This window comes from Accipiter gentilis, chromosome 9 (assembly GCF_929443795.1).
Source record: "Accipiter gentilis chromosome 9, bAccGen1.1, whole genome shotgun sequence".
Classification (NCBI taxonomy): Eukaryota; Metazoa; Chordata; class Aves; order Accipitriformes; family Accipitridae; genus Astur; species Astur gentilis.
The window spans coordinates 23271895-23285524 of NC_064888.1; the positions used below are offsets into that span (position 1 = coordinate 23271895).

General features: G+C 40.1%; 1 protein-coding gene across 8 annotated transcripts in view; it reads right to left on the reverse strand.

The window, feature by feature from the left end:
* Positions 1-13630, reverse strand: part of LOC126042819 (FERM and PDZ domain-containing protein 2-like) — a 62900-nt gene that overhangs the window by 47656 nt on the left and 1614 nt on the right. For all 8 annotated transcript variants that reach the window (XM_049810510.1, XM_049810508.1, XM_049810505.1 and 5 more), the window contains exons 3-9: positions 12081-12212; positions 7347-7431; positions 3967-4117; positions 2246-2317; positions 1403-1577; positions 482-632; positions 247-385 (exon numbers count right to left, since the gene is read on the reverse strand). In XM_049810510.1, the coding sequence (XP_049666467.1) occupies positions 247-385; positions 482-632; positions 1403-1577; positions 2246-2317; positions 3967-4117; positions 7347-7431; positions 12081-12212 (905 nt within the window). The remainder of the gene's footprint in view (positions 1-246; positions 386-481; positions 633-1402; positions 1578-2245; positions 2318-3966; positions 4118-7346; positions 7432-12080; positions 12213-13630) is intronic.

The following is a 13630-nucleotide window of genomic DNA, read 5'->3' on the forward strand; positions in this document are numbered from 1 at the left end:
TTATCAATTATGAAAGACCAGGAGTCTTTCATCACTCTGCCATATTTCCTGCCAAATTCATCTGGCTTATTACTACTCATTAATCAGGCAAATTTTGTAATTTTTTAAATTATAACTGAAATGTGATTACTGAAGCTATGTGCTATTATGTGCTATTCACATTTCTTTATTAAACTCTGTGACAAACAAAAGCTGCAAAAGCTGTTGAGAGAGACCTCTGAGAAATATTGTATTATTTATCCACACCTCAGAAACATAATTGCCAAACTCTGCCTGTAAAGCCAAAGCGCCGAGTTTCAGGGCGGTCTCATCATTGCAATATAATCGCTCCTCCAGAATATCTTTACGAAGCTGCAGGTAAAACTGATGCCTTGTCAAGCCATGCCTGGAACACAAAAGGGTTTAGGAACACAGGAGGAGCCTTGAACAGTCACCCTAAATGCTACTTGTTTTCCTGCTGTCAGCAGAACCATGTACTTACTGGATAACATTAAAGTGGTTGACGAAGAATTTTATCCTTAGAAAGAGTGTGAAATTAATGATGGAGGTTTTCTTCTTGGGTTGGTCATTCCAGCCATCTGGGGCTACTTTGTAGAGTTTGGTCTCCTCATCCAAAAAGAAGAATTCTTTACCTGAAATGAGAATTTGTGGTTCTGTGATAAGTCTGGAGATAGTTCAGTGGCTCAAAGCTCTGCTGTCTTCATTCAGTGCATCACTAGCCATAAAAAAAAAAATGGATCATGGATGTCAGTTGAGATCTACTTCTCTGTGTCATGGTTTAACGTATTGCTTCTTTGATGGAGAACTTAGGATAATACTTAGTGTGTAATTTGGGAGTACAATTGTTAGATGCTGGATTGGTGTGGTATCTGTGGAATCCCTTAAGAATTGATGGGGCTTGCATTCTGCTCAGAATTCAGGTTCTGCACCCCATTGTAATCCTCACGCTCTACACACAAGGTATGCTTCTTCCTAGTGCTTCAGCCATGCTTGCCATCAGAAATGGGCTAGGGAGAAATGGGTCTTGTAGACAAAATAGCTAAACCTGTACTCCAACTTATATCTAGGAACAAAGGCAGTCAGCCTTCCTCAGTACAGTGGTTCCTGGAATTTCTGCTGGAGCTACATGGCTCAGTATTATTCCAGTGCAAGGCTGGGATACAGCCTTTTCTGCATAGGAATATCAGCCAGTAACAGTATGGCTGTGCTGATGCACAGTCCTAGGGTAGATATGCTTTACATCAGTGCAGTACAGTTTAAACCAATGTACCTTACTTTTGCTTAAGCTTTGGCTGTGCTTTCCTCTCAGGATCTTAAAGGAGCTTACTGGAATTCATTAATAAACTGACTATGGAGGCACTGAGGGAGACAACTGTTATTGTAGTTAGCTGTGTCTCATTACCTTTCAGGTAAGCCAAGCCAAAGTAGAAATGTTCCACCAAGTTTGCATACGCCACCACGGTATTGAAAACATCTCTTGCCTTGGACTTGATGTCACATTGTACCTCAAGGCACTGCCCGTTGAGTAGAATCACATTGAGATCCCTTTGGGACAAATAGGATTTCCCTTTTTTAGTCTAAGAACATGTAAAAAAAGAATGAAGAATGAGTGTCAAATACAAGCAATGCAAGTTCCACAGCAGTTTATTACTGAGGCCCCCTACTCTCCTGTCTCTGCATAACCTGATAGAATTGGTCACAAGACTATGCTGCCTCCCTTCTCATAAATTAATATCCCAAACATTTCTAATTTTTAAAAACCCCAGGGAATCCCAACAAAACAGCTAAGCATACTCAGACTCTACAATCACCAGGGTTATTCTAGATTTGAGGGTAATTCCAAATTTTCTTTGCCCTCATTTTTACTGCTGTATGCTGTCAGCCTTTTACCTTATCTTAATGAAAGGTAGAGGATGTGCCTGTAAACTGGAGGAGTCCAAGACATTGGCACTAGATGTCACATTGCATATTTGCTGTATAATCTTTGTCTCAAAAGTCTTGTGCTAAAGTGAGCATTCTTAGCTGACAAGGATAAATTAAGCTATTTTCACACCAACAGAAATAACTACATAGGACTGAGAATTAAATGATCTCCTTTCAAGTCTCAATACCTCTGCAGGAACCCTAACTTAACCTGGGAGGAAGACATGGCAAGAATACTGGGTTGGGACTCAGATGTAATTTACAAAGAGCCCCAACTAAAAGGTCACTAGATTAGTTCTAATTTCTATATGTTCATACTTACCACAATTGATCCAGGCAGCTGTAAGGTCACTGGTGGTTCACTAGACAAAATAATAAATTCTGGACCTGAAAACTGTAAGGAGGCAATTTAGAAATTTAATAAATATCTCCTTAAAGTAATGAAGATCTCAAACACCAGTACCAATGAAACCCATTTCTGGTGATCTGTATGCTGTAGCTAATTGACTTCAATGTCTAACAAGGTGCAAATGCTGATTGAAGACTTCTTTCTGTTTGGGGTCTCTCCTGTGTGGACTCTCTGGGGTCTAATTAGGGGTAAGTTCATGCTGAAGTCTTTTCTTCTGTAAAGGCACTTAACCAAGATCCATATCCTTTGCAAGGCACCTATTTTCATAACACTTACAGAAACTTAATTTCTTCTGAGACCTTTTCCCATTTGATTCCCAAATTACTATGAGGACAGTCACAGACATGTACACACATACATACACACCACTGTGATTTCATAAGCCTAGCTTCCATAGGGAACCAGACTAAAATGCAGAGCTGCTTTCTTCCTTGTAATGAAGGTTGACTAATATTTCTTATTAGCAGACATTGTATTCTTTTGCTTTAACTTCAACAACCTTTAACAACACAAGATGCTTTTCTTCTTGCTGAGCATCCACCTCAAAAAATTTTGCATATTGTTTGTTGTTTTTTTTCCAGATTCACCTATGCTTTTAGATCCTTGAAGCAGACAGAAATAACTAAATGTTTGCAAGTGGTAAGATGTGGATCCTGCCAATCATTCTCCATGACTTAGTACCTTGACCCATTTAGATCTTTTTTTTGAGAAAATTTATGGGTTTTTTCATAATACTAGTATTGTCCTGCCAACAGACAATGCGGTTTTGTATCACATATAAAGAGGGACTAGCACTTTGTTGTAATAGTTGCTGGAGTCTTTCTGAGGAACTTAATTATTATCCCAGCAAAAATCATATTAACAAAATTTAAAACTCAATTTATATATAAAAAGATAATTTTCTGAAGTATCTAACTAAAACTCTTGATTGAACTTCTGCAACTGGTCAGTCTTGAGCTTTTGAACTGGGAACAGGTGAAAGGACCCACCAGCCTGAAACCTGTCCCTTCTACTTCCACAACAGAAAGCTCCATGAGCAGCAGCATTGTGGAGTTTTCTGTGATTCAGTTATTTCTGGATATTATTTTGTGATCCAACTGCCAAAAAAACCATTATCCTTCCCATTTAAGAGAATCCTACAACAAATCAGCAACTAGAAATAGACCCTTAGGTGAACTATTGGTTTGGCACACTCGCTGCTAACCTATGCTTTCTGTCCAGGTATACACTGTAAAAAAAAAAAATTAACTAAGTCCTTTGAGCACCGTTGACCAGCATGTCTTTGGGTTCAGTGTCTCTGAAAATGTTTTTGCTGTTCTGAAACTCCTGACAAAGTGGTTGATGAAAACCGTCTATGTGGTGTTTGATGCTTGCAGAAATCACACATGTAGGTCAGAGAGGGTTTTGTTATAAGCTTTTGCTTAGTCTTTATGGACAAGAGCTTTCACTGCCTTCAGTTCTGAGTTTTCACACTGGATCATGCCTAATTTGGAGTCTGTCAATTTAGAATACTCATCTAATGAGATGACTCAGTAGCTAATATGCGTGTCACTGGTGAACGACAACTGGATGCAAGGTTTCTTTTTAGTGACATTTACATTTTGAAATCAGCTTATATGTTTTTCATTAGTCACCTTTTCCTTCCTGTGGAACAAACATTTCTGTGATGCAGCAGCTGCTGTGTAGTCCTTTGTAGACACAGAGAAGGTGGAACCTAAACTTAGCAGGTTCTGTCTGCTGTTCTTCTGAGTTCCACCAGGGATTTCTTCTACAGCGCTGACTGACCTTCAAAGAAAATGTCATGGCGAGCAATAGATACAGCATGCAATCAAACCAACACAGACTCGAGGACAAAGAGCTTAAGGTACATTGACTGGCAGAATATTATGAAATCCAGGGCAATGTCAGTTATCAGTTATTATATGTTTCTTTACAGAAAAAGAAAAACAATTCAACAGGGATGATATTACTGAAGCCCTTTATAAATAAATCTAAACTCTGCTTTAATTCAATACCAATCTTTTCTTTTTTTTTTTTTTATTTGGTGAGCCAGATCTAGCTGATTATGTCTGGTGAAGCCAACAGGCAAAGAATATAGCCCCATGCCTTTCTGGGAATTCTACAGGATGAAGTCAACTCCTCATTTCTTACTTTCTGAAGCAAAAAAGCATTTGTTGTTACATTATTCAGAATTTTCCAGGAATGGGAACTAAATTATTTAAATAATTTAATGTCTTGGGGAACTGAGGGAATTTTGAATTTAATTAAGAGAAAGATGTGTGAAATCTCAGATCAGAAAGCTCTCTTTATACTATACTTTTAACCCATAAAGTAAGGGTGTTTTCCACACAAGAAGAAACATGTATGCTTAGAATAAACTTAAAATATAATACATACTCTTATCAATGAGGAAAAAATTATTATGTGGTACAGAAGGAAAGGTTTTGTTGAGGTGGATATTTGTTAATTACATTTTTAACAAATGCCAAAGTGACACGGAAGCTTTTTTGTTATCCCAAAGTTTTATCCTTTTCTTTTGCATCTTGCAGAGTTGCTTCAGGGAACTATTCAGGGAGTTTCAAAAGGTTTTTAACAATGTTACTGGAGTAGTTGCTGATCTCTTGTTCTCGGTATCCAGTGTCGACGTGGGAATGGTTCAAAGCTGTGTTGGGGAGGTTCAGACTTGAAATTAGGAAGCATTTCTTTACTGAGAGGGTGACCAAAGACTGGAACAGTCTCCCTAGAGAGGTGGTCGATGCCCCAAGCCTGTCAGTGTTTAAGAGGCATTTGGACATGCCCTCAATAACATGCTTTAACTTTTGGTCAGCCCTGAAGTAGTCAGGCAGTTGGACTAGACGATTGTTGCAGGTCTCTTCCAACTGAACTATTCTGTTCTGTTCTGTTCTATTTTATTTTATTTTATTCTATTGTATTCTATCCTAGTTTACATTGCTCTGTCTCTAAAGATATCCGGATATTTTTGTTTCTATCAATGCAGCCTCATAAAGATCAACATTTAACTAAGAAATATGCCTAAAAATTACTTGAAATTACTTTTGTGGATATAAAAATACCACTATCTCAAAACCCAAGATGCTGTATTAAGAAGACTTTCTTTTCCTGTGGAAAACACTTCCTCTTTTTAGTCCTGCGAGGTGAGAGATGTCAGACTTGACAGCTGTGTCTTCTTTACATGTAGGCCATAGCCCTGCATATACTTACAAGCTTAACTTTATGAGATGTAAATTATGTCAGTTGGACTGCTTACAGAAGTAAGCATGATTATATTAGTAAGCTTTATAGATAGTAAACCCATCACTAAGTTTTGTGTTGGTTGTCCTCCTATATGGGAAATTGGTGGTTTCCAAAATAATTATTTCCAACTCCACGGTTTTCATGGTACTTATAATAGGATGGTAACCTTGGTAGAAATTTAGTTGCAGATGCTTACAACCAAAAGTGGGGTTTACAGTCCTGAAGTTCAATGGGAAACAGCTTGCTGGAAATCTGGAGAAGAGAGTCATCTTTCAGCGAAGGAGGGGAATGGTTTCTTGGCAGCATGATTTTAGATCAAGGATATCAAGATGATACCCAGGTTGGTGGTCAGAGGTGTGGCAATTTTTTCAAAATACTCAGGAAATAAATATTCTGTTACTGGTATCATTGCCAGGTGTGTGATGCATATATATATATATATATACACACGCATATATATGTATGCGTAGTTAGACAGGTAGACAGAGACTTCTTTCTTCACAAAAGCTGCCACTATCCTGCAACCTGTTTGTAGTTCTGTCTTACTGCAGGTTTAGAAGTGTACTGGGGTATATCACATCGCTCAGATTATCATGGCTGGTTTACCAGGAAGTTCAAACTGTTTACTTGGGATACATTTAATTGGAAGTTGATCTAAATGCAGCATTTCCTGTGGGCCTGAATTGCTCATGTCATGGTTAAAAGAAGAAACTCCTGTTTAACTGGGTCAAGAACTCAATTTAAATGGGATGTCTGTAGGGATTACATGGTGCTTAAGTATGGGATTCTGGTCCTTGTGGTGCCTAGAGGCTAACAGTACTTAGATCTCTTCTTCATTTGGAAACAGCCATGATTACAGCTCCACTATGCTAACACCCAGTCCAGAAAAATTTTGTTTGGCAGCAGTGGTGTTTCCCTAGCTTTTGAAAAGGAGTTAGTATCAGTTGTACAATTCGCAGCTTTCCTTGTCTATGTCTACAGGGCTGCTGTACGTGCCATGGCTGAAATGAGGCTAATCCTCATGACAGAGCAGAGATCTTTACTGCTTGTGTTGTGTCCCTGGGTTACCTATGACTCTTCAGTAAAGTGGCAGTGCAAGGCTGGATATGGCTGACACAAGTGAGACAAATCAGCCTGTAAGAACTGAGATGGAAATGCAAATAATCCACTGAAAATGATGGATCATGTACATGGTCTGTCATAACCACTCCAGAACACATCAGGCCTCTGCTAGTGTGACAGCAAGGCCAGACCAGATCCAAATCTGAATGTAGACAAATACAGACTCTGCAGAATGCATTGCCAGTAAAAGCAATGACTGTTCATACCTTCTCAACAGGTTTTCCCCTTCTACACTCTCTGTGGAGCTGCTTCCCAGTTGTTTCAGTCACAGTGAGGTATTGCTGCTTCTGCTTACCTGTCTGATTCTGATGGAGACACACTAGAGGCAGCTGTTCCAGGAGGCCAGTGACATCTGGCAGGACACAGTGGTAAAGAGTGAAGGTGGAAAACTTCAATGTGCTTGTATTGTATGGATTGTTCAGGACCCAAGCTCCATTTCACTAGAGTATTTGGACTGTTTCCCTTGGAGCCAAACCAAGTCTAGGTGCACTTTAATTCTACATAAACAGTATCTATTACCAAAACAGGTTCAGATGGTGATCCAGGCACTCTCTGATAATGACATTGCCACACTAGTTGTCTGCTTCACTTGGCAATAAAACAGGTTCCATCTTTTAGGAATATGAATTTTGATTACCTGTTTATGAAGAGCTTGTAGCTACTTTGTGTCCTTGACCCACTAAGGGTGGGGTCCCATGACCTGTGTGTTTGTGGAACTCTCCCTGAAATGAATAAAGGAAATTTCACAATTGAAGCAACTGTAGCAGCTCTCAGCATCAGATCTTGGGACAACTACAACAAGAAATTTAGATTGGCTACTTCGTCTCCTGTGTCCTTGCTTGGGCATGATAAATGGCTATTTGATAAGGCTAAGTGTATACCACACCAGTAGTTTTCCCAGTTCTCTAGTTATTGTTACTTCTTCTTCATAACCCTTCACGTGAATGTAATTTGGAAAATAGCTGTGTAGGTACAATGGCTATTATTTCCATATGTATGGGGGTAATTTGTGAAATGGCTTTTGCTCTTCAGAAATTACCTCTATTATTCTTTGTTCTTCTATTTCCAGGCATAAAATTGGGGGGGGGGGGGGGGGGGGGGAGGAGCCATGAAACTTCTCTGGCTTAATCAGAGTAGGATAAAAAAAACATCACTGAAATTAAAACCGTTTGTAAATATTCCACTGGTTATTTGCTACATTGAATATATTGTGAATGTTTTTACATCATAAAAATCTGGTGGGACTATAGGATGGTTTGTGAGTCATTAGCAAATAAGATTTGTACAATTTTTCACCTTCAGTCATCTTTGCTGCTACAGAAATGATAGGCATTGCTTTGTCCAAATATATGAAGGTTGAAATTTAGAGATAGAACCAGAAAGGGTTATGAAGTTTGTAGTTCCATAAACATTTCTTCTCAGAATGTTTTAAATCCTTTAGGGAAGGGTGGGAAGGTTACATTTTTCTTCACTTGGATCATTTCATTGATCTTATTTGAAGAATTGCATATCAAACTATTACATAGGCAGAATGATAAAGGTGATAAGCTGAACTATGTGGAAGCAATCGTTTAGGTCAGCTTTTTCTCCAGATAAAATATCCACGAACTACAACCTGAGACCTCACTCTGAATTCCAACATGAAAACATGAAATTGAATTCTAGTGTACCAACCACCAACTGAAATTTTAAAAACTACAAAATCTACAGTCACATTGCTAAAATATGCATAAACTTATTTTTTCAAGCTGCAGATGGTAGTGAAAAATTGTGAGATTTGAGATAAGCCAAATACTCAGGGCTAGTTACTAGAAATTCAGTCCTGTGTTCTGAAATGACATGCTTTTTAATGAGAAAGCCTTGCAAAATTCTCTGCTTACACTATAGGTTTCACATAATTGTATAAATATACTTGGGCAAGCACAGAAAATTCCCCTTAGTTTTTCTGTGTCAGCTGTTATGGCAGTGGGACAAGTCGGCTAGTTTCAGTGGCCAGACTGCCATGCTTTGATCACAAATCCAACACATTCCTGATGTTTAAGTAACATGTGGCCTTCAAAGAAGTTGATCCTGTAGATGATTAATTTATTATATGTTAAATGAGCTTCTAAAGTAGAGACTGGATCTCCCTTGATAATTGTGTTCTACTAGATGGTAGTATTTCTTTTCAGAGAATGCATTTTTCTAATGCATTATATCATGAAAGAATGTCTGCAGCAAACAAGCTCTCACATTCTGTGTTTTCTCCTGTATTTTTAGAGTATTGTCTTACAAAATGCTGTGTACGAACAGCTACCAATGTTTCAGTGGAGACTGAGACATGCACAAATTCACTGGAATGAGCCTTTGTCAAGTTTATGACCAAAATTTTTTTAAAAATTGTTTACAAAATAGGCTCCTGAGTTTAACTTCACTATGTGCCACTAGGTATGTGACTGACACCTATGTGTCACATAGGGAGCAGCTGCAATCTCAGGTTTTTATTGCTGCTGATACTGATTGCAAGTCCGGAGCTTCAGAAAAGCGCCTTTCAGGAGTAGAGTATCAACAGCAGTTGTATGAGAAACCTCGCCTTCCTCATCTTTGGGGCTAAGGCTTGGGGCTGAGAGGCTATTATATGTTTGGGTTTTTTTCCCAGGATACATTCGCTTTCTCTCTGTGAATTATCTCTTGGCAGACTTGTGATAATGCAGTGGGCACCTTTTTTTTTTTTTGCCATTCTTCCTAGGGAAATTAGTCCCTTGAGATCATGCTCTATGCCTTCTATTTTTGCCTAGTAAATTTTCAACCTTTCAAATTTGGAAGAGTGTGGATAATATGTTCCTATGAATTTCATGACAGTCAGCAGCTGGATATCATAAACCCAAATTAATGCTCCCTGGTGAAAAAAAGCAAGGACTACTCAGCAGTTTTCTGTTATATATGGCATCAGTGATCTAACTAGTTGGCGTGCATACCTTGTTGCATCCTAACAGATGTAGTGGATGCTAGGGTTATTGCCTTAGGGTAGAAATTTCTGGGATAAAAACCCCACAAATGCTTACAGAGCACATTTGAATCCATGCCATGGGAGGACCTAGTACTTCATTTCTCATTGAGGCTTTGTATTGGTTTTGTGTGGCAAGGTTTTGGTAGCTGGGGGTGGGGGGTGGGGAGGGTTACAGGGGTGGCTTCTGTAAGAAGCTGCTGGAAGCTTCCCCTGTGTTTGAGAGAGAGCCCAAACCAGCCGGCTCTAAGACAGACCCGCCGCTGGCCAAGGCCGAGCCAATCGGTGATAGTGGTAATGCCTCTGTGATAACATTTTTAAGAAGGGAAAAAAGTTGGGATGCGGAGAAACAGCCGCCGGAGTGAGGAGTGAGAACATGTAAGAGAAACAAGCCTGCAGACACCAAGGTCAGTGAAGAAGGAGGGGAGGAGATGCTCCAGGCGCCAGAGCGAAGATTCCCCTGCAGCCTGTGGGGAAGACCCTGGTGAGGCAGGCTGTCCCCCTGCAGTCCAGGAAGGTCTACGGTGGAGCAGATCTCCACCTGCAGCCCATGGAGGACCCCATGCCAGAGCAGGTGGGTTCCCGAAGGAGGCTGTGACCCCAAAGGAACCCCGCGCTGGAGCAGGCTCCTAGCAGGACCTGTGGATCTGTGGAGAGGAGCCCACGGAGCAGGTTTTCTGGCAGGACTTGTGACCCAATGGGGGACCCGCGCTGGAGCAGTGTGCTCCTAAAGGACTGCACACCGTGGAAAGGACCCATGCTGGAGCAGTTCATGAAGAACTGCAGCCCGTGGGAATGGCCCACATTGGAGAAGTTTGTGGAGGACTGTCTCCTGTGGGTGGGACCCCATGCTGGAGCAAGGGAAGAGTGTGATCAGACCTCCCCCTGAGGAGGATGAAGCGGCAGAAAATAACATGTGATGACCATAAACCCCATCCCCATCCCCCTTGTGCCGCTGGGGCGGCTTGGTGAAGGAATCTGGGAGTGAAGTTGTGCCCGGAAAGAAGTGAGGGGTGGAGGGAAGGTGTTCTGAGATTTGGTTTTATTTCTCATTACCTTACTCTGGCTGATTTGTAATAAATTGAGTTAATTTTCCCCAAGCTGAGTCTGTTTTGCCCATGACGGTAATTAGTGAATGATCTCTCCTGTCCTTATCTCGACCTGCAAGCTTTTTGTTATATTTTTCTCTCCCCTGTCCAGCTGAGGATGGGGGAGTGATAGAACGGCTTTGGTGGGCACCTGGAGTCCAGCCAGGGTCAACCCATCACAGGCTTATAGAGGGAGGAAGTAAACTTTGAAGTACAGAAGTAAACTTCCACCTCTGGGTCTGGAAGCTCAGGAGAAGTGCCCCAGGCAGGATGGAAAAAAAAGTTGAAAGCAGGTGGGAGGGTGGGTAACTGTGGAATGGAGAATAGAAATGAGCAGGGGTCTGAGAATAAGGAGCTGGCATGGTAAGCTTGGTTTTTTAGGAGATGTTGATGACATTTGGCAACAGGAACTTTTTGCTCTTAGGCAGTGTGAACATCCTGCCTAGGTGTCTCTAGCTCAGATTCCACTTTGAACAGGAAGATACATATGCAGAGCAGTACTCCTCTTCCTGCTGAATTCCCATCTTTGCTTCATAGTATCCCCCTACACTGTGATTTAAGTGGCTTGGGAGGGACCCTGACTGATGTCTACCAGAGTGTCTTCACTGAATCAGCCCTCTCCCAAACAGTTTCTTTCATGCTGTTCCTGCCATAGAAGGATTGAAAGTGGAGCTAAAATTCCAACTCTGGTATCTGCAGTAAATCAGAAGAGCAGCATTGCAACCTGGAATTTAGCACAACAAAAACAACACACTGAGCAGGAAATGCACAATGGCTTTAGGACAAAAATGAAAAGAAAACAAAGGGTTGTTTGGTTGTTTTTTCCCTCTACATTTTAAAATTAGTCCCTTTGTTTTTGAATGGGCGTGAAGAAACATGAATCCCCACCATTCAACTCTTAGGTATTATTCATAGATTCAACTGATTTCAGTACTGTCATATTGACACTGCCTATCATATGCATCTGTGGGGTAGCTCCGCTGTTTCTCATCTATTTCAAGACCCCATGTGCCAGAAACTTGCTGTCAGGCTTTGTCTGTGATCTGCTGAACAGGTTCACCTGGCAAAAGGGGCATAAAGAAAGAGGTGATGCTGCTGCATGGTAACCAAGGAATATATAGCTTTACAGTAGGACACAAGTAAAAAGGAATCAAGTATAAAAGGATCTTTCTTCTCTGCAGCTTAGCACAACTATACCTCCCTAGTCATGTAACCAGAAGTGCATGGGAGCACCTATCACCTGACCTACATGGGTAGTCTCATAATTCATAAACATAATCTTTCAGGAAAATCTTACCTCTCCTGTGTCCTCTGTTAGACAGTATCAAAGACGTACTTTCAGAAATACTATTAGAGTCACTGTAGTCCACAGAGAGTTGTCTGTAATCTTCTGTTGACCGACTATAATTCATTAATCTGGACCCTTTGTCTGAAAACAGAAAGGAAACATGTTGAATCACATACTTCAATTATAAATCATTGTATCTGCATGATAACGTAAATACCATTTGGCTTGACTATTTTTTATATAGTTCATGTCTGTCTGTCTTCTAACCCTGACTTTGATTCCTTAAGGACCAAGGAAAGCTTGGTAACTTCATTCTATTAATTTCATAATCTTATTCTGACCCAAAATAGTTTTCATAGTTGTCCACAACCATTCCAAATAAGCCAAATCTAATATATTAATTCTATTCTACATGTTTAACTGAAAGCTTGCAAAGTGTGGATAACCTGCAAAGTTCTCCTTCCTTATATTCTGAGGCCCAAAACCTTCAGCTGTAAAGTATTCTTTCTGTGTGCAGGGTGGACAGTACCCAGCCACAATCCACTGCTGGACTCAGCTGTAGAAATTCCATTAAGGGGTTATCCTAAGTCATTAGGAAGTACATATTTCTGTTGCACCCTAACTTTACTTTGGTTGCATTGCCTCTTGTCTTTTTCCAGAGGCTTTGAAGGTGATTGTTTTTAATTAAAAAAAAAGGAAAGAAATGAAATGCTGCCTTGAAAATTGTGGCTCACATTTTCTTAATGTAATCAACACCCTGTTTCATTGAAGTCCTTCAGCAAGTGTAAGCCATGTGACCTGAATCCCTAGAAAACACAGAGATCACCCCACATACATAATCACTAGATCCAGTAGAAGGGAAATGGCAGGAATTTGCGGCTAATAGGGGGTTGAAGATGGGACCATCCCTTTTGGCAGCAGCATAGTTTTCACCAGATTATGCAAGTGTGAATCTATAAACTCAGTTTTTGAATGAGTGAGCCAATACAATTTGAGGTGTGGTTTGTCTGTATGTTTTCAAAAGAATCTCCTTTTCTTACGACCAGTAATACCTAATAGAAATATTCCACAGGTATTTAAGCATGTGTTAAATTCTAGCTGAAGTTAATGGAAGGTATATGTGATTTGCTGAATAGGAATTGGATTGTTCATATTCCTAATGTTGAGCATATTCAAAAAAACCCTGCATAGCTTGGGCCAAACTTCCCCTTGACCCAAAATCATAGATTTCTGTTGAAGTGAACAGTACAATAAAGAGACTAGACAAAAGAACTATCTGAACCTGAAATCCACACTTACTTACAGTCAGACAATTACTCTGAGGGATAATAAATTCTTGATCTTAGTCAAATGAAATGTGAAATTAGTGTATGCTGGTTTATTTATATAGTGAGCAAGATTTGGCCTTGTGTCTTGAAATCACTCCAGCAATCCATGTGTGAATTTATAAAACATCTCTTGAATAGAAAAACAGAACTAAAATAAAAAAGAAACCACAAATCTTTGCTTGAGTAATCAAATAGGAAGGATGAATATATATTCCTTAATGGCAAGAGGAT